The sequence below is a fragment of the Hyaena hyaena genome, unplaced genomic scaffold (genome assembly GCF_003009895.1).
Source record: "Hyaena hyaena isolate Hyena2069 unplaced genomic scaffold, ASM300989v1 scaffold_1, whole genome shotgun sequence".
Lineage (NCBI taxonomy): Eukaryota > Metazoa > Chordata > Mammalia > Carnivora > Hyaenidae > Hyaena > Hyaena hyaena.
The window spans coordinates 9,247,884-9,273,592 of NW_024080633.1; the positions used below are offsets into that span (position 1 = coordinate 9,247,884).

General features: G+C 58.3%; 1 protein-coding gene across 9 annotated transcripts in view; it reads right to left on the bottom strand.

Annotated features, from left to right (window-relative positions):
• Window positions 1-512: 512 nt before the first annotated feature.
• Window positions 513-25,709, bottom strand: part of FBXO31 (F-box protein 31) — a 42,727-nt gene continuing 17,530 nt past the window's right edge. For 4 of the 9 annotated variants that reach the window (XM_039226123.1, XM_039226116.1, XM_039226109.1 and 1 more), the window contains 7 exons: window positions 21,981-22,057; window positions 17,341-17,508; window positions 16,655-16,729; window positions 10,309-10,418; window positions 9,023-9,176; window positions 7,409-7,794; window positions 513-4,820 (listed from right to left, as the gene is read on the bottom strand). In XM_039226123.1, the coding sequence (XP_039082054.1) occupies window positions 4,598-4,820; window positions 7,409-7,794; window positions 9,023-9,176; window positions 10,309-10,418; window positions 16,655-16,729; window positions 17,341-17,508; window positions 21,981-22,057 (1,193 nt within the window). In that variant the 3' untranslated portion in view covers window positions 513-4,597. Of the gene's footprint in view, window positions 4,821-7,408; window positions 7,795-9,022; window positions 9,177-10,308; window positions 10,419-16,654; window positions 16,730-17,340; window positions 17,509-17,779; window positions 18,101-21,070; window positions 21,775-21,824; window positions 21,845-21,880; window positions 21,901-21,980; window positions 22,058-25,709 lie in introns of those variants that run through there. The other 5 variants (XM_039226160.1, XM_039226155.1, XM_039226148.1 and 2 more) reach the window with 5 other exon arrangements.

A 25,709-nucleotide genomic window follows, 5' to 3' on the forward strand; every position in this document is an offset into this window, starting at 1 on the left:
GGGGAACCCTCCAGCCGAGTGGGAACAGAAGGTTCTTTTACGTCCTATATTAAATTCTTACGCTGTTCCTAAGATCACTGTCACAGAGAAAAAACCGGAAACAAGGTCCTCAGCTGGGTGCCCACCACTGAGCAGACCCTGCCCTCTTCCATCCAGCCGTTCTTACCCTGTTCTCAGAAAAGGCAAACTCTTTTCAAATTTAGCCTAAGAAGAATCCCACCGTGGCCCCCGCTCCCTCTGGGCCACCCCTCAGGGATGGGGACACTTATCAGGCCAAGGTCAGGAGGGATGTGGAGACCTACCGTGGTCTGGATTCCAAGGGCTCACTTATCGCTTTGTTCCACAACAGGGAAAATTGAAACGTAGTCAATACAGATGTGAGAGGCACCCAGGGCTGCCCCCTCCCCCACCGCCAGGATCCAGCCCCCTCCTTCGGCCCTCAGCCCCCCACCTCATGTTGCTTATAGCTCTAGATCACATCCCGCCCAAAAAAACAATTACAAAGCACACAGTAAGATTCAAAAGCTGGTTTATGGAGAAACAGCCCCACAAGGTCCCGCCCAGGTGACCACGCTGGGCGCAGGCTCACAGCCACGGCTTCCTGGGGGCACGGCCCTGCAGCGTCCCAGCTCCAGCCCACCCTACCCCAGAGCAGATGCCGGGGAGGGGCGGCAGCTCCCCGCACCTCACCTGTGGCGCTCAGGCCGTGGGACTTCAGGATCAAGCGGCACGATGTTTCTTCTCCAAGTAGGCTATGTGATCTCAAATAACAACCAAAAATAAAATTAGACTGAAAAAGCACAGGTTCCGACCCCTTCCTAGGTTTTGGCTGGTCTCCCTGTGAGCACAGAAAGGCCCCAGCCTTGGTGTCGTCGCCGGTCACCCATGCCTCCCGACAGCTGGCCTGCAGGCCACCAAGCACTCAGTAATTTGGCACTGTCCCGGCCCCGTGCACAGCGTCAGGCAAACCGACGGCGTCACGACTTTCTCTACTCACTCAACGCTTCTGAGAACGCGTAGCCAGGTTACATTCCAGGGCTCCCAGATGCAAAGACGAGGAGGGTGACGTAGTCAGCACCGGGACTGGCCGTGGCCTGGGCTGCACCAGCCTCAAGCCAGGGAGGTCTCCACGAGAACAGGCCCACAAGCCTTCCTGACACTTGGAGCAGGGAGGCAGACGGGGTGAGAGGTCAACACACAGCAGGGCAGCCCCCTCAAAGCACCGAGTCTACACAGGGCACTCATCCTGAACACACCAGACACCGCAGGCACGAGAGGCTCAGAGAGCCCAAGATTCCCGCAACCACGTTAGCCAAGTACGGGGACTATAGCAGGGTCCTCCCTGTCACTGCTCGCGGGCACTACGAGGTGACCACACCTCGGTGTGAGACACCCGCACAACCCACAGATGGAAACTCAGCCCCGAGCACGGCAGCCGTCAGGGCACAGAGGACCAGCTGGCTGATGGAGGGGCCGTGGCTGACTGGGCCGCAGCAGTAAGCTGTGCCGGCTTCTCAGGGAAAGAGGAGGTCAGGGGCGGCGGCTCCACACGAGGCGGGAACGCAGGTCCGGCCTGCTCCTTCCCCTAGCCCACCGTGACAGCCCTCTGCCCCCCGCCTCGGCCAGGAGGAATGCCGGGGGTACAAGCACCCACCCCAGCCACCTGGCTCAGGACAGGAGGGGAAGGTGGCTGCGCCCTGAGCAACAGCCACAGGAGCCAGCTGCCCAGACGAAGGGACCAAGGGGTGAGGCCAGGAAAGGAGGCTCTGTCTGGACCGTGGGAGGGAAGATTCTGGAACTGCCACCATGCAAGGCCTCCAAACCCGCTCCCCAGCAGGAGACACTGCATCTGAGCTGGTGGGCCAGCACAACCAGAGGGACCACCAGACCCGAGTCATACAGCCAAGAAATCAAGGCCGTTTTCAACAGCGTCATGCAGGGAACCTTCAGCCCCAACACAGAGGAATCCAGAGACTCGCATCTGAAATCTCCAATCACGTCCTTCCCGGTCAAGTTCAGGACAGCACGTGCACAGGTCACACAGAGGCGCACCTGAGACTCTTACCACTACAAAGCACAACAGACTCCCTGGCGTCACGGCAGCTCAGCAGCGAGGGACGGTGGCGCCAACCAGGGGGAAACGTCCGAAGACCAACCCAGATCCAACTGCTGCCTTCCCCCAGTCACACCACATGGGGGTAGTTGGTCCCTAAATTGGGTCATTCAGGTTCCTTTTTGGGACCAGCTTTATCAAAATCCCAGCTGCCTTTAGGCCTCCAACCACATCTTTCTTCAGCCTTTCTGAATCCTCACCTGCAACCAGTTAAGGGGCCAGAAGCGGCCCTGACGAGTGGGGTGCACAGTCTGCCGCAAGGGACGCCTGCGGGGGCCGCTCTGCACGGACCCTGACACTCACCCACGAGCCGGAAACCAGAACCAGCCCGGATGTGCCAAGTGGGAAACAACACGTACTCAGCCCCCGGCTGCGTAGGTGACAAGCCCTCGCCGTCCAGCACCACGGGCCCTGCCTGGCACCACCCAGGCCGCTGCCTGCGCTTCGGCCCCATAGTCCCTCAGGGCCCCACCCGACGCCAGAGACGCCAGTGTGAATGCCACCAACGGCCACTACCAGTGAAAACCGCACAGAGGCCTGCGCTCCAGAGGCAGATCCCACCGTCTGCGTTTGCGGCTGGTTTTTCATCAGAAAGGCTCATCTTCAATCTGAGTGGACTCCCAGGATGAGCGAAGGCTTGGACGGAGCAGCCTCGGAACGAGCCTCGGGGCGAGCCGCAGGCCTGGACCAAGTATGAAGCGCAGCGGCCGCACACCCAGCGGGCCTTGCCCTGTGCTCCCAAGGCTTCACAGCGTGGTCACCGCCACCGCCGCACGGGAGCAGCACGAGGGGGTGGGGGCGGGGACACTGGGAGGCTTGGCCTGCGGAGCCAGGAACACGGACCACGCCCCCGCCTGCCTGCAGGTCCCACCAGAAGGATGTGGGGGGCACGTCGCATCAGAGCCGGCCAGGAAAGGACCCCCCACTTCTCCGCTTGCCTCCTTCCCGCGTCGGCGTCTGGACAGAACCTCCTAGGTCTGCCTATGAGAGGCCGTGCCCCAGAGCTTATCAATTCTATGATGCTGGGAAGCAAAGGAAGTTCAAAGTTGCCAAATGTGCTGAAGCTAGAGCAATAGGGATTTTTTATTTAAAAAAGAAAAGAAAAAAAAAAAAAAAGGCCAGTCAGGGAGAAAGTCGTCATCAGGAAAACAGGACCTGTTTCACGGGGCGGCTCAGGCTGGTCTCTACGTGAAGGCACCACAAGCTGCCCCATTTCCTGGGGTCCCTGGCCCCCTGCACGAGGGCGCGGCACAGTCCACCCAGCAAGGACGAGCCACAGGCAGGGGGACAGGTGTGCCCCCGCCCCAGAAGGGGAGCACGGTAACCGTGCTCTGCAGGCTGGGGGCGGAGTAGAGCTAGTTGTTGGGGGCCTACGTGCAGCAGGGCTCTGCTCTTCAGGAGACGCTAAGATCGGCAGGGACCTCACGACAGCGGGTCCCCAGATGCGGGTGTCGATGGATCACAGGCACACCACCACCGGAAGCGTCCGTGCTCAGGGCCTCCACACGGGAAGATCCTGAGAGGCCCTGGTCTCCGAAGTGCATTCCACATGCATGGGGTGACTCTTCTGGAAAGTTGCCCTGTTACCCGCAAAGGGGCTCCCAAGTCCTCTTTTGCAACCGCTCTGCTGTTTTTACACGTCCAAGAACAGCACCCGTGCGTGCTAAGCAACTGGGAGAAGGCGGGGCTGGTTCAGGTGTGGCCCTGCAGATTGCTGAAGAAGGTTCTGGGACAAGTGGCTCAGCTCAGGGCCTGACGCCACCAGAGCATGTGCAGGAGGTGGGCGGGGGTGTGCAAACAAATGCCCTGCCTCAAACTGGCTGCAGCCAAGGTCTGGATTCTAAAGCTGGAGGGAGGCCAGGGCCTCCCAGCTGCCCGAAGGACCCCCATGACGGTCCCTGCTGACCCCACGGTGCCGATTCACAAACAGATCAGAGGTGAAATGCTTCTGTCCAAATTCCAAGCAAGTTAGTAAACACACAGGAATTCAGTCCAGGGTCCTGGCCTGACACACCTGCCCCCACAGAGCCCCATTTCTGCACACACTCACCCCACCCAGGCTGCAGGACGCTCAGCTCGCAGAGGCCCTCGCCCCGGACCCTTGCCAGCCCACAGCCACAGTCACTCGCCTCACACGATCCCGATCACTGGCCCCGGGGTCACTCTGGCCGACCCTAGAAAATGACCAGCAGGCCAAGGCCCAGCCCAGTTTGTCCAGCTGAGCCGCTCACAGAGCTGTGCAGCCCCCGCCACCCGACAGTTCTGTCCTGGGCCCTTCTTCCTGTGAGACATGCTCAGTCGGCCTTCCCATGAGCTACTAGCATGGGCACACATCGCACACTCTACAGAGTTTTGGGGTGGCTGGGCCGAGACTCCTATGAGGTGGGTGCTGTGGTCAGAAGGCCGAATCTCCACAGTGCATGCTGCTTCCCATCCCGGCGGCAGGGTCCAGGGCCCCGGGAGCCGCCCGCAGGAAGTGGCCCGTCAGGACGTCAGTGACTGGATGTTCTTCAGCATCTCCTCGAAAGCCTGCGGGGACGGCGCCTCTGCGTTCCGGAAGGTGGCCCTCACCCTGCTGTACAGGCTGAAGGACTTCAGCTCCAGCCAGATGAACCCGAAGCGGTCCTCGTCGAACAGGATGAAGACCCCAGGGGTGCGCTCAGGGCTGGTGAAGCCGTGGCCGGCGATGAGGCCCGTGCCGTAAAAACTGAACAAAGACAAGAGGGAAAGCGCAGGGGGTGGGAGTGAGAGGGGCCGGGAAGGCGCTCTGGGCCCCAGTCCCACCCTGTCGCCTGTGCTGCTGCAGCACCCCCCACCCCACCCCCGTGCCCCCACTGGCCCCTCTTCCCAGCCAGCAGGAAGCCACAGGCTACAGTGCCCACGAGAGCCCATCTTGTCTGGACCACCAAGCAACTCCAACTGCCCAGTGCACCAAACCACAAGCCGACGGTCGGGATCACCGGGCTAAAGGAAGAGGGTCTCCGGCAGCCCCACCATGTACAGCTGTCCCGAAGGACACCTTCACAAAGCTGGCCCAGATAACCAGTCTTAATTCCCCAAATGGTTACGTTAGCACGTCAACGACTCAAACGCAATCAATAAAGACTTCTTGTCACAACCGTCATGAACCCAGCAGGCAGAACTTCCCGATGCCCATAAGGCCAAGTTTCAAGCCTCGAGACTAATGTATGACACATTTACGTCTTCCTTGCCAAGAAGCCGGTGCTCCTACAGATAGATAACAGGGAGCTGGAGGCTGGGCCCATCTGCCACCTCCCTCCACCACGCCGGGGCTCCCCTGGGGGGAGAGGAGAGCAGGCCTGTGCCTGAAGGCATGCACAGGATGGGGTCTGGAGGGATCTCACGTGGGGAGGCCAGGTGATACCTGCTGAGCTTAGGACACACGGAGGCTGGAAGCCGTGTCCAGCACTGGTGTGGCGGCAAAGCCTCACAGACACCCGAAACCAGTGGGAGGGACCACGGCATGCCCTCCCAGGTCACAGGGCCCGTGTCCCGCGTCTCCACCCCAGGGCTGGCCTCAGAGCACCCTGGTGAGCCACAGCTGGGCCACGGGGTGCTGTGAGCTTCCCGTTTCCTAAGGACAGCAGAGCCCTCATCTTTCACGACCTTTAAAAAATTCACATCAGTTGAAATTCCATTGGAACACGATTTGTACGTCTCCTCCAGGAAAACCCAAACTCAGCCACTTTGGTGACAAACTGACTTTTTCCCAGTGCGAGACAGGAGCACACAGGCTGACCCCTGCCCAGGCTCCTGGCACAGGGCTCCTGAAACCCGTGTAAATCCCCAGGGGACTAGGACACCAGGAGGTGACTCTGGTGGCCCAGCGTGGCTGGTGGTAGAAGCCTGGAGTCCTCAGCTGCTCGGCCATCCCCCAGAGAGGGGTGTGGGCTGCAGACAGAGCTAATGATCGACCAGGCCTACGGGACGAAGCCTCCAGAACAACCCAAAGTATGGGGTTCCGGGGGCTCCCAGGTGGGGGAACAGGCCCACCACAACCCCAGGGCGGGTCGGAGCCCACATATCTCTTCGTCTGTCATCTACATCCTTTGTCACCACCTTCGACAAGATGCTGAATGTAGTGCTTCCCTGACTCCTGTCCCACCACATTAATTGAACATGAGGAGGGGGATCACAGAATCTCCGACCTACAGCTGGCCAAGCGGAAGCATGGTAACAACTTGGACTTGTGATGAGCAGCTGAGGGGGCAGGGCAGCCTTGCAGGGTCTGACATCATCCTGAGTGGACAGTGTGAAGACCAAGTGAGGGGCAGACATGAGGCTAGCATCCTGGAGGACTTCCTGCAGGTGCGGGGCACTGGGTGCACAGAGCCCATCTAGCCACCCAGCCCACGCAGACACCGGTCCTCCTCGGGGAGCTCAGTGCCCTGTCCACACTCCGGTGGGCGTGTGAAGTGCTGGCCAGATGGTCCAGGGGTCAAGGAAACAGACCTCTGCACAAAACTGGACACACACGAAGGCCAAGCAGCTGTGATGCCAGGAGACAGGTCATTCCCTCAACACGTCCCCTAGGACAATGGTCCAGGAGAACTTCCTGCAATGATGGAACATTCTAGACCTGCACTGCCCAGCATGCCTGTGGCTGCTGGATAGGGAAGCAGCCCGTGCGCCTGGGGACCCGAGTCTGTGGTCTCGTCCACCTGAGGTCATCTAAGCTCCAGCAGCCCTGAAGGACAGGGCAGGGCCTGGGACAAAACCTGAAGACCGTGAGTCAAGCAAAGAGCAAGCCGGCCCAGCATCAGGAACCTCGGCTCTGTGGGGAGGACAGCGTGACGCTGGCCCTTTGCACAGGCGTTGAGCCAGGAGGGAAACCAGAGGAAGAAACGAAGGGCCGGCGCTACAGTGTGTTCAGGAGACAGAGGGCGACCCCAACAGGCCTCCTCTGCAAGGACATCCAGGTGAAGTCAAGCCGGCTTCTAGGGGCGCAGGTGCGGGAGAGCCCCCTCCTGACCTGCCACCTTCGACGCCGCCTGCAGACTCACCTGTCCACCCTTCACCTGACTGACTCGGCAACGCAAGGCATCTGAGAGGAGGCCTCACAGCTGGCGGTTCTAATAAGCCCCATTGAGGGCTCCCCGATGTCTGAGATGTGGCTGCACAGCCACTCGGGCCCGAGGTGGGACCCAGACGGAGGTGTTGGAGGCTCCGCGCCCAATGCAGCCAGCCCCCCGCTGGCCCCACAGCCCGTCTCCAGGCAGGGTGGGCAGGCGGGGCTCCCTGGAAGGCCCGGCGCGGCCGCCCTGGCATCCTTACCACATCCGGCAGGTGCGGGGGTAGTCCTCGTTCCGCGAGCTCACACCCACGGGCAACACGAACGGCTGCCCCTGCCCAGACTGGGCGGGCTGCTCGGGCGCAGGCGCCGCCTCGGCCACCGCCTCTCCATCCACAGGCTCCCCGCCCTTCTCGGCAGGCAGCTCCACGCCGGGCTGGGGCTCCCGGGGGCTCTGCGGGCCATGGCCCTCACCGTCCTGGGCCCCGCTCTCCTGCCGCTGCTGCTCCTGGCGCACCTGCTCCCGAACCCCCAGGACGATGCGGGACAGCTCGGTGAAGCTGCGGAGGCTCTCCACGTCGGGCAGCTGGATGCGGTGCATGAGGTCAATCTCCACCGTCTGCTGCCCAGCAGGGATGTTGGGGTCACCCTGAGGAGCGAGCGGGCGATCGTCAGGGGGGCTCAGAGCCCGGCAGGGACACACTGCAGGTCCCCAGCTCAGAGCACGCCTCTGGCCGAAGGAGCTGCCCCAGCGTTCCTATGGACTTGGCTGCAACCCCCTATGGAGTAAGAACGTCTCAGAAGCCGTAAAAACCAAGTGCCTACAGCACGCCACCCGTCTGCGAAGGGGTCTTTGAAAACAGGCCCGTGACAGCATCCAAGGGACCCTGTGCGGTGCGCAGGCCCCTGCCTGGTGTGAAAAACTCCCCGTCTGGAGGAGCTAAGACTGGACTTAGATGGGGCACCTGGGTGGCTCAGTGGGTTAAGCGTTTCTTGGTTTTGGCTCAGATTGTGATCTCTCAGTCATAAGATCAAGCCCCACCATGGGCTCCATGCTCAGCGTGAAGCCTGCTTAAGGGTCTACTTTCTCTCCGTCTGACCCTCTCCCACTCTCTCTCTGAATGGAAAAAAAATAAAATCAAATATAAAACTGGGGCTCAGAAAAGTGCAGACACCCTCCCAACCTGAACGCCAACCCAGACAGATCTGTGTGCCTGGGACGCAAACGCTCCCGAGCCGGCTCCCAGGTCGTCGTCCAGGCCGGGCCACTCTGCACGAGCCACGGGGCTGTGCTCTGCTCACAAAAATCCTCTCCAGAGCACAGGGACCCTGGCCAATCAGGACCCAAGAGGAGGCTCTGCGAGAACCGGCGGAGGCACTGCTCCCCAGGATGCTCCGGTGCACCTGTCGGGAAGGCACCCCGGCCACGCAAAGGACAGGGGAGCAGAGCGTGAACGGTGCCACTGGGGCAGGGACAGCAGGGATGTGTCCAAGACCCCCTTCAGCTCCACAACCCTCCGCCTGTGTTCACCAGCTGCTGAGGCAAGCGCGGGCGGTGGGAGCCCGCGTAGTAACACAGGGGTCTCCGATGTGGCCGCAGCCTACTGTCACCTGGGCACTCCTTCCTGGAGCCACAAACCCAGACCGCCCTTCAGGGACCAGAATCTCTAGGGCCCAGCATCGATGTTTTCTCAACCTCTCAGGGGCCTCGGGCATGCGGCCAGGACTGAGTGCCATGGGGCAGAGCCACCTTGGAAACACCCCGAATCCCCTGGAGGCCCTGTGAAATGCACATCCTGTTCAGTGGGCCTGGCTGCCCCCAGCAAAGCCACGGGTCCAGAGCCCACCATGAGTAGCCAGGGCAGCAAGGGACTCACCGTGATCTTCGTGCCCCGGGCTCGCTTCCCGTGGAAGCTGAGCATGACGATCTCCAGGCCGTGGCTGCCGTAGGTGCCTTTGAAGAGGCCAGGTCTGATGAGGTCGTCCGGGTGGCTGGGCGGGAGGTAGATGCGGCGGTAGGTCAGGCAGTTGCTGTGGGGGGAACAGCAGGCTTGAGAGCAGCTCAGGGTCGGGGGAGGAGGGGAGGCAGAAGTCCAGAGTGTGCTCACCTCCCTGCCTAGTGACGGAGGGCGGGCAGGGCACGGCGGCCCAGCACAGCCAGGGTTAGTTCCTCCCAGGCCAGTGGGGGGCAGGAGACACAGTCACCCCCTCAAAACACCCGCAGGACACATCTCACACTTTCTCAGATCCCACCATGGCTTACACTCTACCGGGCACTGCAGGGCAGTGGGGCGAGCAGAGCTCTCTGCAGAGAGGAGGGGATGCCGCTCCCGCTCTGTCATCCTGGCACAGGGAGCCGAGACTGAGAAGGGGGCATTCGCTGCACCCGGGGTTATGTCCATGGGACCCAGGGACAGGGCTCCGGGCAGAGGCCAAGGCAGGGAGAGCAGCTAAGAGAGGAAGCCGCCTCCCCCAGCAGATGTGGGGAAACACCAGAGGCTCTGACGCACGGGCCAGGCTTGTCAGAGCAATGGCCGCCGGATGGGGATGGCAGTGACAGAGCAGACAGAAAACAGACACCAAGGTGGGGCGGGGTGGGGAGGATGGGAACTGTGCTCACAGCACCCACCAAGAGGGAGTCTGTATTCACACCACCCACAGAGGGGGGCTGCACTCAGAAACCATGATGGGGGACTAGGCTCACAGTACCCACGGAGGGGGCTGCACTCAGTATGCACAGGGAGGGACTGAGCTCAGTACCCATGGAGAGAGACTGCACTCAGTACCCAGAGAGGGACTGCACCCAGTACCCACAGAGGGGGCTGCACTCAGTATACATAGGGAGGGACTGCACTCAGTACCCACAGAACAGGGCTACACTCAGTACTCACAGAGAGAGACTGTACCCACGGAGAGGGACTGTGCTCAATACCCATGGAGACGGACTGCATTCAGTACCCATGGCATACAGCTGCACTCAGTAACGACAGAGAGGGACTATGCCCAGTACCCACAGAGCAGGGCTGCACTCACAGTACCCACAGAGGGGGCTGCACTCAGAATGCACAGGGAGGGACTGCACTCAGTACCCAGAGAGGGACTGCGCCCAGCGCCCCCGGAGCAGGGCTGTGCCCACAGCGCCCCCGGAGGCGGCTGCACTTACTCGTACTGACTAGTGTAGATAAACTTCATCAGGATGAGCTCCTGCATGTGCTCATGGAAAATGTCCTCCAGCGTCCGCCCCCACTCTTCCCTCAGCCACGTGCGGAATTCCTTCCAAGAGAACATGGTCATGAGAACCACATGGCGCACACGTAAGGCCGTTCCCCGTGGCACTGAGAGGATACACGCGGCATGTCGCAGCTTGGGCACGCCTGGGCCACAGCCCCAGCGGGGTGGATGGGATGGAGAAGCAGGCTGGGAGGAGGAGGGGCCGACATCCTGGGGTCTCCCAGTACCCGGCCTCCCTCCGGTGGGGGTGAGTCGCCGGTGAAAGGTAAGGGGCTCTGGGCCCCACTTTCCCAAGCTTGAGGAAACGAGGACCGTGGGGTCCCTTCACACAAGGCTGGAGCCACAGCCCACGTCCCAGGCAGCAGCCATGTGAGCCTCACTTCCGTGGCCGCCCACGGGGTGTGCTGTCTGACCAAACCTAGCTGTCGGGCTTGTAGGCAGCGGGGCGCAGCAGGACTCTTGTCGCTAACCCCCATGTGGGTCACACTGGCCCGAGCCGCTTTCAGCAGCCGCCGATGACGAACAGGAGAGGTGTGGCCAGGGGAGACGGAGGTGCCTTCGTAGTTAGGTTACACGTACAGTTCAAAAGTTTATTTGTAAAAAGGGAGGCTTTATAAACACTGTGTCCTCAAAACTTAGTAATTCATTATGGAATCAAACAACGTGAAGGATATTTAGTGCTCAATATGATGGTGCGTGTTTAACTTGATCCCTAGCTCTGAGTTCCAAACTCAACATACCGTTTCCAATGACCGTCTAAAATTAGCTTTACAACCAGAAGCAAAAGAGATTTAACAACAAGAACAAATACAGAAGAACTATAATCTGTCAGCTGCTCTAACACATGACTGCCCAACCACGAGCCACACTGACTGAAGCACGCAGCTACTGAACCACAAGCTCATACGTACAGATGAAATGGAAGTTTCTATACGAGCAGCACAAAACAAGATGAACTCTCACGTCCTATTTGCAGCAGCCTCAAACAACACAAGACCGGGCACCACACAGTAGGAAACACGTGCGTGGCCCCTTCTCCAAGAACCACAGCGCTGAGAGGGCATGAACACACCTCCGGGACAGGAGGACTCGGGCCGGGCCAGCAATTCTCTCCGAACCAATCTGCAGGCCCAGCGCCACGACAGTTACAGTCCCACCACGATTTCTGTGCAAACTGACAAGCCGATTCAGAAAGTCACGTGGAAATGAAAAGAACCTGCAACACCCAAAGCAATCTTTCAAAAGATCAAAGTCAGAGGACCCACACATGCTCGTGTTGCGACATAATAGAAAGCCCCGGTGATCCAGATGGTGGCTGGATCATCGGATGGACAGAACGTGGATGAAACGACACGGAGAGCCCAGAAACGGACCCATTTAGTGGTCAGCTGATTTACAACAAACACGTCCAAGCCACCCAATGGGAAAACAAAAGTCTCTTTCACAAATGATGCTCGAACAACTGGACATCCATGTGGAGAAAACGAACCACAATCCTGGCCTCACACCACACACAAGAAATGATTCTGGATGGGCGACAGGCCCAAACATAGCCTGAAGCTACCACACCTCTGAGGAGATTCTTTGCGACTTAGGGATAGGCAAAATTTTTTTTGTTTAAAGTTTGCTTATTTATTTTTGAGAGCAAGAGAGAGCATGCACGCATGTGCACAAGCGGGGGAGGGCCCTAGAGAGAGGAGGAGACAGAATCTAAAGCAGGCTCCAGGCCCTGAGCCTTCATGCAGAGTCCGATGCAGGGCTTTAACTCACGAACCTCAAGATCATTACCTGAGCTGAAGTTGGGACACTTAACCGACTAAGCCACACAGATGCCCCCTCATTTGTGAAGTTTTTTCTTTTATGGTTATTTTTCTGTATCTTAAAAAACATTGCCTGTCCCAGGGCGCATGGGCGGCTCAGTCAGTTAAGTGTCCAACTTTCACTCGGGTCATGATCTCACAGTTTGTGAGTTCGAACCCAACACTAGGCTCACTGCTGTCAGCGCCAAGCCTGCTTCGAATCTTCTGTCCCCATCTCTTTCTGCCCCTTCCCCACTCATTCGGTCTTCTCTCAAAATAGATAAACATTAAAAAAAAAAAACTGGGGTGACTGGGTGGCTCAGTGAGTTAGGCATCCAACGTTGGCTCAGGTCATGATGTCACAACTGGTAGGTTTGAGCCCTGTGTCGGGCTCTGAGCTGACAGCTCAGAGCCTAGAGCCTGCTTTGGATTCTGTGTCTCCCCCTCTCTCTGACCCTCCCCCTGCAACCTCAAATATAAAGAAACATGAAAAAAAAAAACCTTGACAAATTATACTTTACCAAAGACAAAACCTTCCACTCCAATGGGTGAACTCATGGAGGAAAGGCCATCAAAAAATCAATCAGATAAGTAGCAGATAAAAATGGAAATGAAGTGTAATGAGCAAGGACTTGGATGTTACCATGGTGAATAATCAGACTTGAGCTAAATACCACGAAGATGGCTTGTGAGGAGTCATAATCTTATTTACTTTGCATGAAGAGGCCAAAGTCATTAGAAATAGCAGCCAGGCCCAATTACTCAGAACAAAGGCCTTTGAAACATGTTTATGATGAAATTATCTCATGAGATGAGCACGTACAAGGAAAAACACAGAAGACCAGAACACAGGAGCCCAGAACAGTATCTACCCAGAGCTCGCTCACCACGTGCTGGTGCTCCATAATCATCATCTCCATCTTCACAACAGCCCAGGGAACACAGGTGCTAACCTCTCCCCTGTTGTGCAGAGGCGTGGGCCTACGTCACCCAGCTAGTAAGCAGCAGAGTCAGACTAATCCAAGTCCACGTGCTCCCTGGCCTTGTTTCCCCCGGGGCCGGGGTCAAGGCCGGGAGGAGCACAGGAGGCAGGGGGCGGACCCACCCTGGTGGGCTATGAGCACAGACCAGCGAACTGACAAGACATAACAAGGGTTTGGAACATGGTCAGGGCCTTTTACCAGCGATCCTTCATCTGTACGGTCCAAAAACCAGGTAAGGTTTCTGCACAGAGTTCAGACGGTTCCAGGAAGGACTCCTGGTGTCTCTCCCAGGCGGCCGCAGCCGGGCCTGGTGCTAAGACTTTCACGTGCTGTGCCCTACTCCGCCCTCCAGCTCACAGGGGTTCTGTGGGTAACTGCACAGCCCCACTTCACAGGGAAGGACTGAGGCTCTCACAGAGCACGCACGCGGTCAGGGGCCGTGGGGGAAAAACAAACACCTGAGCACAGACCCCATGCCCGCCTGCGAGAGAGGATCACACTTCTACAGTCGATGACGTCACAGCGTCACACGTGATGGAAGGGATGCCGCGTTCGAACTAGAGATTGTAAACAGTTCTAACGAGACAGACTGGAAAGTGTTTCTGGAACAGCTAAACGGGTTAAAAAAAAAAAAGACTCAAATTAGATAGAATTAGATTGTAATTACATAAAAAATAATTTGGAGAACATGAAGGGATGAGAGGATGCATACGGGGACTGCCCCTCCGTGGGGCTCCATGACTTCGTGTTTGATTACAACAAGGTGACACTTCAGTACTCAGGTAAAAAAGCACAGAAGACAAAAAAAAAAAATACAAAAAACAAAAGCAACTTGTGTCCAGCTCAGGAGTCTAATGCCAGAGCCTCTGTGCACAACAGAGGGGGGCCAGCAGGAGCCCGCAGCCCATGGCCTGGTCGGGAGGGACGCGGGACACCTGCAGCACGGCGGGGGTGGGGCCCACCCATCATCCCGCCTCCCTCCTCTCTTCCCATCTGTGCTCCTCCTTGCAGCCCCGATTTCCAGGAGCCTCAGGCTGGGAGGCTGGACGGGCACAGGGAAGAGGGCGGCCGGGCCTGGCCAGGGGAGGCAAGTCTGCGTGGGCCCAGGGCTGCCCCCCCCACAAAACCCCGGAGAGGGCTGCGGTCTGTGGAGCACACGCACGTAGGACCCCGGGATGTGCCGTGAGGGGCAGGCGGAGGGCACTGCAGCCTGACTTGCATCCGGACTCGGAGTTCAGAGGTGCGCACGGTGGGCAGAAGCCCCGGCTGGAGCTGGGTGGGAGAAGCGGGAGGCTGGAGAGCGAGACGCGGAGAATTATCCAGGGACCCGGGGGCAGCTGGGGCCAGCTTCTCAGAGAGCCTGGCCGCCGCGGCCTCCCTCCCAAGCTCTGGTGGTGCCACAGAGGATGGAGAAGGGCAGGGCGCCAGGCCAGCCCCTGCGGAGGGAGAGGGCTCCCCCCGGCCCCAGAGAGACCGCACTTGCCGCCCTGGTCCCCTGCTGCCCTCCTGGCCGCCAGGAGCCCTCCAGCCCCTGGGAAGTGCCCTCTGGGCTCAGAATTTTATTTTACTTTTTAAATGTTTTCATTATTTTTGAGAGAGAAAGAGAGAGGGAGAGAGACAGAGCACATGTGGGGCAGAGAGGGAGGGAGACACAGAATCTGAAACAGGCTCCAGGCTCTGAGCTGTCAGCAAAGAGCCCGATGCAGGGCTCGAACCCACGATCTGTGAGATCATGTCTTGAGCCGAAGTCGGACACTCAAATGACTGAACCACCCAGGCGCCCCAGGGCCCGGATTTTTAAATGACCGTCAGCCAGAGTCCAGGGCTCAGCCCTTCACCTCAGTGCTGAGAGCTATCAGGACACAGGGCGACGTCCCCCCCCCGTGGCCTGTCCTCTCGCCCTGGAGCCTGGAACCATCCCCTGGACCCAGCAGACTGAGTGAGAAAGTGAAGACATCACTGGATGACACACGAATCCATGGGAGAACCCCGTCCCCGCACGGCTGAGGGGAGACAGACGCAGGAGACAGGAGAGCAGCTGAGATGGACAACGTGACCGCAGGGCCAGACAGCAAGCTCTCCCACCACAGCCACTCCAGGCTGGCTTCCTGGGAACCCTGACGTCCCTCTGCTCTGCCCGGGAATGGTCTGCCGTCCTCTCAGATGGGCCAGGCCAGGGAAAGACAGATGCCTCTCAGCACACAAAAGTTAAAAACACACAAGCCTCAAAAAACTCCTGTATAAAAACACATCATAAATCAAACCAAAAGCCAGAATGACGAATGAGAAGAAATGACTTGCAGCTCACACCTTGAAAGATTCATCTCCCAGGACGAAAAGGAAAGCTCCCACAAGTCAGAAGCACGAAGCAGAAAAAGCAGCAAGGATGTTTCCTAACATTTCAGAGAAGGAGCCACGGGGAGCCCTGGAACACGCCCCTCACCTCAGCCTCGGTCAATGTCACGGTAAGGGAAGAGCAAACAGACCCACAGCCAGGAGACCAGCAAAGCTCTGTTGCCACCTCACACGTCACACACACTGGCTTAGTTTCCACAGAGGACCGGTGTCCCTACTCTTAGAAACGATACCATTCCACTTCCCAGTCAGCGAGCCCACACCCAGGAGGTGGCGGTCAAGGACTTTCCCCAACCCCAGCACGTCTTTCCAGAAGCACAGCACACGCTCCCTTTACGGTCTCGACAACTGAGGACTGTCTACTGTTGGGAAACACGCTGACGTTTTCTGCTGAACCATGAACGACTGCAACACCTGCACGTTGTGTGTGCGATGCACGTGCAATTGTCAGTTGTAAAGAAACAGAGCATTTCCATCACGGGCCACACTGTGTGAGGAAGCAGGGACCTCATCTACCTTCAGAGGGTTCTGGCGAGCACATGCGTGCACGCTCTCCGGGGAGACACGCATATGTGTGTGCATGTGTTAAATCTCCCTGCACTTCTCTGGCCAACGGGGACACGACTGGACTCGGACCCTGGCTGAGAAATCTTCACCCCTAATAGTCAGTGAGCATCCTACGTTTTAAAAACTCATTGTCTTCTGTGACTTAGGTCCTCCAAAAACAGATACTCAAAGGCAACATGAAATTACTCATGTCAACAAAAGGAAGTCCAAAGAAACTCACGAGTGAAGCTCGGAGAAAGGCCTCCACCTATGTGGCCGTGACGTGGGAATTTCACCCATGAGGCGCGTCCGCGGGGAGGACACAGAGGCTCCAGAAAAGCCGTCTGGTCCCTCCGCACACTCACATTCGAGAGGAAGCTCTGGCAGCACATGGACTCTTGCCAAAGGGGTGAAGGGGAGCTGATCAGAGAAGACTACGTCTCTTCCGTGCGTCCGCTCTGAGGGCTGGCGGTAACGAAAGCCCATGCGCGCAAAGGCACACATGGCGCCCTTTCCAAGGGCCGGGCAGGGGGACGGCCCTCTCACTGGGGGGCACTCTGGCGATGTCACCCTGAACGGGGGCGTGCGGGCTCACCTCCTGCCTCCCGCCAGACATCCTGTGGTGATCCGTCTGGTTGCACTTGGTGGAGAACTCGTCCTTCTTCACGATCTTGAGCATTCATGACAAAGGAGAGGGGAACGGGTCAGTCACGACACCCCCGGCATCGCAATCGACCTCTCCGCATGGACACACCCCGCACATGCCCAGAAGCCCAAGGGGCCGCTGAGTCGTGGCCAGGCCAGAGAGGGGAGCTCAGAGCCGCCCTGGGCACGCGCCTCCTCCTCAGAGGACAGTGCACCCGGGAGGCTTTCCCAGGGGGACACCTCACAGCACATCTAAGGGGCTGGTGCTTCCGTAGTGTGTTAGGTAACACACGCGTTCACTGGCAAGGCCCTCTGCAAACCACCTTTGGAGGTGATGCTCGTGCAAAGAGGAGCCCTGGGAGCACTGAGCAATCACGGCAGAGAGAACACACAGTCCCCACTGAACGCAGAACGCCCGGGGGTCCCAGCAAGCGAGTCCCTGAGGGGCCACATCCCAGCACCACCATGTCAGGAACACACCCCACCGTCCGCTCCTCTGTGCACACACAGGTCTGCAGCCGGAAGCCCCGCGGCCGGCTCGGCCAGCGCTGCACCCCAGCTGCCACGGCAACCAGAGGACCCCCAGTCCCTTGCCTGCACTCAGCCGCCGTGCATAAGGGAGCCCCGGGTGCTCACCTGGATGTGGCCATTGTGGGGCCCTCTGTGGCCATACATGCACTCCACCGTGGCAGACTTCCTCTCCATCAGGTGGACCCTGAACAAGGGCTTGAATCGCATTGGGTCGTCCACATGAGGGTCATGGGGAGGCAGGTACATCCAGCCAATGATGAACAAGCCGTCCACCTGTGGTGAGGGGGAAGGGCACGAGTCCATGCTAGGTTTAGGATGAGGGCCTGAGGCAGAAGGTCCCTACCCCACACTGCCCATGAGGACCACACTCGTCTCCACACTGCCGCCCCTCCCAGAGTCTCGGGTCTAGTGCGTAGCAATGAGCATGGCGCGCCTACCAAGTGCTTAAAAAATAGTTATCTTTCATAAATACGATGACTGTAGCAGACAGTGCTGTACTATATCACTGCAATCTTCTAAAAGAGTAGAACTTAAGTCTCCTCACCAAGAAAGAATGGACAGAACTGTGAGGTGGTGGATGCGGTCTTCACCAGATGTCAGGAATCCTCGCACAAAGAATACGAGTATCACCAAGATGTATTCTTCCGTAGCTCACAGCTTTACTAGTCAGTTACACCTCAGTAGGGCCGAAAACAAATACGCACCTGCAGCATTATCTATGACAGCCAAGATTTGGAAGCAGCCCAAGTGTCCATCAACAGATGAAGGGATAAAGATACAGCGGGCACACACTGGAATATTACCGAGCTGTTAAAAGAATGGAGTCTTGGGGCGCCTGGGGGACTCAGCCGGTTAAGCGTCTGACTCTTGGTTTCAGCTCACGTCATGATCTCACAGTTCACGGGTTCGAGCCGCCCGTCAGGCTCTGCGCTGCCAGCACAGAACCTGCTTGGGATTCTCTCTCTCCCTCTCTTTGCCCCTCCCTCGCTCATGCACACCCACTCTCTCTTCAAATAAACTTTAAAAAGCTAAATTAAAAAAATAAAATGCCTGAAAATGAGAAGCAAAGTGAGAAGACAGATGCCGCGGACGTGCAGCACACTTGACAACTGTGGGTGTGCACACTGCTGTCCGCTCTTCCAGTGTGTGCGATATGGTGGCAGACAGACAGGACCGGGGGGTGGCCACAGGCAGGGAGACTGGGTGCGACCGAGAGGAGGGAGGAGGGCACGAACACTACTGTGGTGAACCAAACCGCGCTGACGAGGGCGAGCTATCCCCTCTTTTCAGAAGCTGCCATTTCTCCTCTACTCTCTCACTCGCTGCCGGGAAGAAGAATAGTATCACCCTCACCGCCTCCAGAAAGGAAAGCAGTCGCCCACGCTGGGAGCAGACTGGCTTGTCCTGTAGGGATGCTCTATGCAAGGCTTTCCCCAGCGGTGGAAAACATAAATACAAAGCATGTTTCTTAATGGATGTTTCCCCTGAATCACAGAATCTGAAGCAGTTATTTATCCCTGTCCAACTCCCACCTAGTGAGCAAACTACAGAGTGACGGAGCCCCCAGAGGCCCCGCTGAGCCAGGCTTGGAAGAGCCCACACCAGAGCTACCCAGGGCCCCAACGTGCCGTCTGTTACTAACGTGTGCTCGTGGCCGGGCCGTGGATCACCGAGGATGTGTGCAAGCAGAGGGGAAGCAAGGTCAGGACAGGGACGCTCCCCAGAACAGAGGGCACCAGCTCCACGCACACTGGAGCACCAGCGGCAGCGACACGGGGGCCAGGCACCTGCACACCCCCAGCCCCAGGGCTTCTGCCGAGAGCGCACGGCGAGCCCGAGGAGGGAGGAGAGCCGCACCGGACACCCAGCAAAGCGCCGCATCCTACAGCACAGCTGCCTGCGAAGCACCACAACAGAGCGGCTACCTGTCAAAGCAGCACATAAAAGTGAAGGTACAAGACTTTCCTCCTGCCTAGGACACGGGGGCTTACACCAAACAGCCCCTCCTGCGGACACCAGCTGGGAAGTCTGCACACACAGCAGTTCGAATGCTGCCTGAAGACACCAGGGGCCCCAAGACCAGGACCGACAGCCTGAAAAGAAGGGACGGGTGAACCGAAGGGGACACGGCCTCCCACCCCTGTGCCCCAGGCCCCTGATTACTCCTGGCAAAGGGGTGATGGGGCGATGGAGCCCCCAAGGCTCCAGGGCAGGATCCCAACCCTGTGCACAGCTCTGCCGCCGAGGCACCTGCTGGATCCTAACTAACCCGCAAGGCCAGGAGTTGGAGAAGCCAAGCAGAAAGCGGCCGCCAAGAGGCCAACCAGCCAGGAAAGGCTTCAGCAGTACCTGCTCCCCGCTACGGAGCACAGGCCTGGAGAGCAGGTGGTGCCCGCCCTGGTCAGGGCAAGGCACTCTGCTGGCCGTGACCCCAGAATAGCAGCATGGGGGGAGCAGCGGCCATGGCCACGGGTGTGTGCACACCAGCACACCAGCAGCCCTGCCTGAAAATCGAGAGGAAATGTCTGTAAAGCGAAGCGGAGGTCACAGACTTTAACTTGCCTCGTGTATTCTAGAAGACACAGGAAGAGGGAAAACCTCCCCAGAAACACAAGAAATGAAGCCAGACTTGCATCCGGGCCACGGTCGAGTAACAGGGGCTGTGTGAACACAAACCCGACCGTGGCCAACACGCAGCACGGGGCTGTGACCCCTACCAGGCCCTGGATTCCTGCCGGAGGCACCTTCCAGACCTCGGGGCTCAGGGGGCCCAGGCAAATGGAGAAAACAGACAGGACCTCGAGGCGGCCAGCATGGCTGGAGCACAGGGGTCACAGTCCCAGACAGGAGGGAGCTGTGTGGAGAAAGAGCCCCCGGGATCTGCCGAGGGGCCCGCGTTCCGCTGAACACGGAACCCAGGACAGGATGGGCACGAGATGGACAACCCCCCAGGGTCGGACAGGCCTCCAGACATTGTAGCCGCGAGCGGCAGAGCTGGGGGCCTCGGGAACTCCCCGGACCAGAGGCAGGAGCCCCAGCACCGGGACTTAGACACAGAGCTAAAGCACGCCTCTAAGAGACCCCCCGACCGCCTGACCTGCCTGACCGCACTTGAGGGAAGAGAGTCATCCGGCTCCTAAGTTGCTAGCCACAGAGTCCACCTCCGCAGGGAAAGAGTGGGCGTGCAGGGGATGGGACAAGGGCGGACAGCCAGAATCGGGAAGTCGAGGCGGCTGAAACAAGAAACACTGTGGTCTCAGCACCAGCCTGGTGGGGAGAAGCCCTCAGCGGACAGGGTCAGGCTGTTGGCACAACCGAGCGCCTGCGCGCGCCCCCACATGGCAGGCTGTCCCCTCTGGTCCTCTTCTGCCGGCCCTGGTCCCCTTCGTCCCCGACACCGGATGGTTACCGAGTGCATGGGTCTCAGCTCATCATCCCCTCCTGCCTGTGGTGAGCCGGGCACTCCACAGGCGGAGGGCGGCGTTAAGGGGTCTGGCCCCCAGGGGGGCGGTGTGAAGGGGTGCCCACCATCACATCTGGGTTGTGTATTTTTGGCAGGGATCCACTGAAGGGAAGCTGTGTCCGCCAGGTGAAAGCAGGAAGGGCCTGAGGTCAGAGTCCATTGCCAGTTACCTAACGGGGGCACCACCATGGGTGCTGTTGGCCACGTCTACCCCCGTAAAGGCCCTCTTCCTCCTTGAAATCATGACCACTAAACAATGGCCCTCAAAGAAGTCCCCAAACCCATGAACGTCACCACCTTATGCTGCAAAACAAGGATTTTACAGACGCGAAGTTGAGAATCTTAACTAAGAAGAGACGGTTCTCTTCTCACCCGTGAGCCACGGGTTGGGAGAGTCCACGTGCGGTCGGGGGCAGAGGCTGCAGGGGTGCGGCACAGCTGAGGGATGCCAGAGCTGGAGGAGGCAGGGAGGACCCTCCCCCGCAGCCTTCAGAGGGAGAGTGGTGACCCCGCAACACCTTGGTCTCAGCCTGGCCAGTACTGAGGACATCGGCTTCCGGGGGAATGACAGAACACGATGGTGGCAGTTTGGTAATTGGGCCCCGGAAGCTACGCCAGCGAGTGATGAGGGATCTGTGAGGAGAGGCTTGCGCACTGTGGAAACAGTTTCCCCAGAAGTGCCCACCCGCCACGGACCCTGGCCTGACCCCAGTATCACTACGGTGGGTGAACCCCGCTTTCCGACTTCACTGAGGCTTCAGGTCATTGCCAGCTCAGCCCAGTCCCGAGGCCACGGTGCCTGCCGGGTGACTCACCAGGACACTACACTGAACTGTGTCTTATTCACGGGACAGGCACTCGCAAGCGTTAGTGGAACGATAAAAGGCAGGCATGGCGAGTCACCACAGGGGCACGCCTAGGGCAAAGGGACGGGGCATCTGCTACAACCCCAGGGGGCCCTGGGGCCACAAGGTGACTGTTTGAGGTTCCAAGGGCCCCTGATTTAGGACGAGAAATGAGTGCACAACCCAGAACTAGTGTGTCCTGCTGCCATGAACACAACAGCCCGAGGTGTCCAGCAGGCGGGACCAGGACAAGGGAGGGAAGATGCTCTGGGGCTCCTCACCACAAAGTCCAAGGTCGCAGTGAGAGTCTTTGGTCTCTTAGAAAATCACAAGTCACCTGAGGAAAGCTCCTTGTGACCGCCGGACCACGCGCAGGGAAGCCACTAGGGTCTCGGATGCGCCTGCACCAAGGCCCCGCGCCGCGCTCTGGGACTCACCACCACGTTCAGCAGTCCCCCGTAGGGCCCGATGTCCGGCTGCCACAGCCCCAGGATGTGTCTGTAGCGGTGGAGCACTGCGGGGAGAGAGAGAGCGCGTTCACACCGGGCCCAGCCAGGCCGTGCTGTACGGTGGCCCAGAGGGACGCGCGTGAGGCTGGTAACGGAGCCCTGTGCGCACACGTGGACCTATGCAAATATTTGGAAAAGTTTCTTAAGAATTCTAAGAATGAAAATGTCTTTTATACCCTTAATAAAACAGACAACTGGACCATTCTGAAACCCAGCCTCTAAGGATCAGTGACACTGAGCGCTGCCTTGAAAGACAGAGAGAGCACCCCTGTAAAGTGGTGAGTCTCCCATCAGTGGGGGAGTCCAAGACTGGGACACCGCCCTCCTGGGGACAAGGCAGAGGGGACGAGACTTCTCTAATGCTCAGACGCTGACATCTCTACACAAGATGTGTCCATAAAGCAGTTAGACTAAAATTCCCACCAGAGCAAACTGCGCTCTGCTGAGCAACGGGTACCCCCTGTGATCCCCGACAACACGTTTACACCAGGTCTACCAGGGAGGGTGTTTGCAGTTAAGATCAGCATTTAAATCAGTGCCCTGAGTAAAACCCAATGGGGTGGGCCTCATCCAATCAGTGGACAGCCTAGAAAGAAAAGGCTTTTCCATCAGAAGGGACACCTGTCTGACCCCGGAGCTGGGACATCCATCTTCTCTAACTTGGGACTTGAAGGAAACATGGCTCTCCCAAGGTCTCAGGCCTGCCGGATTTCAGACTTCAGCTACGCCCTCGGCTCCTCTGGGTCTCCAGCTCGCTGACAGCAGATCTCGACCTATAGTAATTGTGGGATCCAACTCCTCACAACGAATCTCTTCACATGAAGAAACTGACTGTCTGGAGAGCCCTGGCTGATGCACAGGGGGCGCCAGGGAGGGGCCGGACGGCACGATCACACGGCTCTGCGGGAAGGGACCTGGAGACGGGCCGGCAGCTGTCAGGTCCCACCGCGCCTGGAGTCCAGGGGAAGAGGAGGGTGAGGCCAGAAGCAGTCCCAGCCCTGGAAGTAGCAGACGGCTGGCGGGCAGCTACCCGCTGTTACCTGAGGTCCCAGCCTGTTAACACGGTTTTCTAAATGAGCCTTTCCTGTCTCCCGGACACCGGTCATTCATCCTGTGCACCGTCTCCTGGGTCGGCTTACAAGCTGCGCAGTGAAGTCGGCCTGGTTGTTTATGGCCACAACCGGACAGGTTTTGTGTTTAACACACAAGCAATAATCAGCAGGACCAGGACCCACAAACAAATGAGCTGCAGACCGACGTGCACACTCAAGGGCTCAGGGGTGACATGTTACGGCAACTGCCACTTAGTCGGAAAGGCGTCAATCAGCCGGGGTGAAGGAGAGATGGGTGGACGGAAGCCGTGAGCTAACAAAGCATCACAAACGGTTGTAGAATCAGGTGGTGGCAAGCAGCCGTTTGCTCTACGATCCTTTCTGTACATTTCTTAATTTTCGTAATCAAATACAGGAGAATAAAATAAATGGGCCCATTCAGCATGACCCTCTCCTCTTGTATCCCCCTCCCCTACCTGACTGCTGGCAACAGTCTGTTCTTTCCGAATCAGCCTGTGGCCTCACGGCTCCTGGACCGCGCAAAAAGCGTCAAGACTCTTAGCACCTTTGAAAGGAGACTCCCCTCTTTTGCTTTAAAAGCTACAGCTCTGGGGGCATCAGAGGGCTCAGTCGGTTGAGCATCCGATTCTTTTTTTAATTTTTTTTAATGTTCTACTTATATCTGAGAAACAGAGAGACAGAGAGAGAGAGAGAGCGTGCATGAGCAAGGGAGGGTCAGAGAGGGAGGGAGACACAGAATCCGAAGCAGGCTCCAGGCTCTGAGCTGTCAGCACAGAGCCCGACGCGGGGCTTGAACTCACGAACTGTGAGATCATGACCTGAGCCGAAGTCAGACACTTAACCGACTGAGCCCCCCAGGCGCCCCGAGCATCTGATTCTTGTTTTAGCTCAGGTCACGATCAGTGTCATGAGATCGAGCCCTACATCAGGCTCTGCGCTGAGCACGTGGCTTGCTTGAGAGTCTCTCTGTCTCCCTCTGCCCCTTCCTCCCCCTCCCTGTCTCCCTCTCTAAAAAAAACAAATAATTAAAAGACGAAAGCTACAGCTCTCTGAAATAAAAACACCACCTCCCCGCTGTCTACCTGGAGTGGCAGCACCCTCATAAGCTCTGTGCGTGTGAGAAAAATCACTTCTCCTCGTGGCTCTTGCTGACACGGCACTGGCTCACTGGGCCTGGGATGGCCCCCAACATGGTCCAAGGGAGGGTCAAGAGACCACCACCCTCTGCCCGACTGCAAACACACTGACTCTGAGCAGGACAAGCCATTTCCCAAAGCAAATGTAAAGTCTGTGTCCTACGGTATATGCTTAAACAAGTGTAGCCACCAGAACAGAGTCCAACAGAGGTGACCTGAAAGCCCCAAGGAGGCCAGGGTCCCCCAGACTGAAAGGGTCCCTCCGAGTCACAGAGAAGCTCAGGGTGTCCACACCGGGAGGGAAGCCACGTTCTAAGGTCCGGAGCCACCACACAAGGAGTGGACGCTGGCTCACCCACTTTCCCGCACGTTCCCACGTGGCCCTCACCCTGACCCTGTGTGGGCAGAAGGAGGGTCTGAGCCCAGACATCCCAGCCCAGGGCACTCAGCAGGCCTCAGGGCTTCTCACCCAGAAGACCCCCCCATCTCACATCACCCTCCCCAGGGCTTCCAAACAGCCGCTAGCTGCCAGTCCGGAGAGGTGGACGGGATCAGGCTACAGAGCCTGGCACGGACACAGCAGTGGGCGTGGGACCCGAGAGTCCAGCAGATGCTTCAGGTGCTTTCCTGAAACAGGCACTAGGCCGCAGCCCCGGTTCATGGGTGGAAAGCCTCAACACGAGAGAACTACGTCCTTCCAGACAATCGTGACAACCAACGCCGCTGCTCCAGCCCCACGAGGCAGCACTCGGGCCTGTCAGTCATTCGTATTCAGCCGAATGAGGCAGCTCGGGGGCTGTTCAACCACTGGGCCCCAAGGTCAGCGTGGCTGTGTTCAGAAAAACATTCCCAGCTCTACGACCCCCCCATCCCCCAAAACGGGGGAGGTAATGTGAGGTGAAGGGACGCTCAGCTCAAGCACTAAGGAGAAAATGCCCAGTGCTCGTCCGTCTGTGCCAGTTAATCTGCATCGGCCCACAGGAAGGCCACTTAAGGAGACAGCGGGAAAACTCCTGGCACACGAGGCCCAGAAGATCTGGCTCTCCCCGCTCAGCGTGAGCTGGGAGCTGGCTGGCCCGGGCGCAGACGCCGCGGCCCTCCACCAGCCAGGCCATAAAACTGTTCTCGAACCATCAGGTGTCGCTGCAGAACAGGGGCTTCGGCAGCGCGTGGGGCTAGGCGTCACTCTGCTCCAAAAGATCACAAACGCAACTAATGTACCTGCCGCCGCTTGCTGGTAGCTTCTGGTAATTAAAACAAAAATCAGAGGAGGAGATGCCCCCAAACTCACTTCACAAGGCCAGCAGGACCCTGCTACCAAATCCGGACGAGGACACAAGAAAACTACAGGCCGATATCCCTGATGAACCAAAATGCAAAAATCCTCAACCAAGTATTAGCAAATCACAGTCAACAATACGTAAAAGGACCTTTTACCACAATCAAGT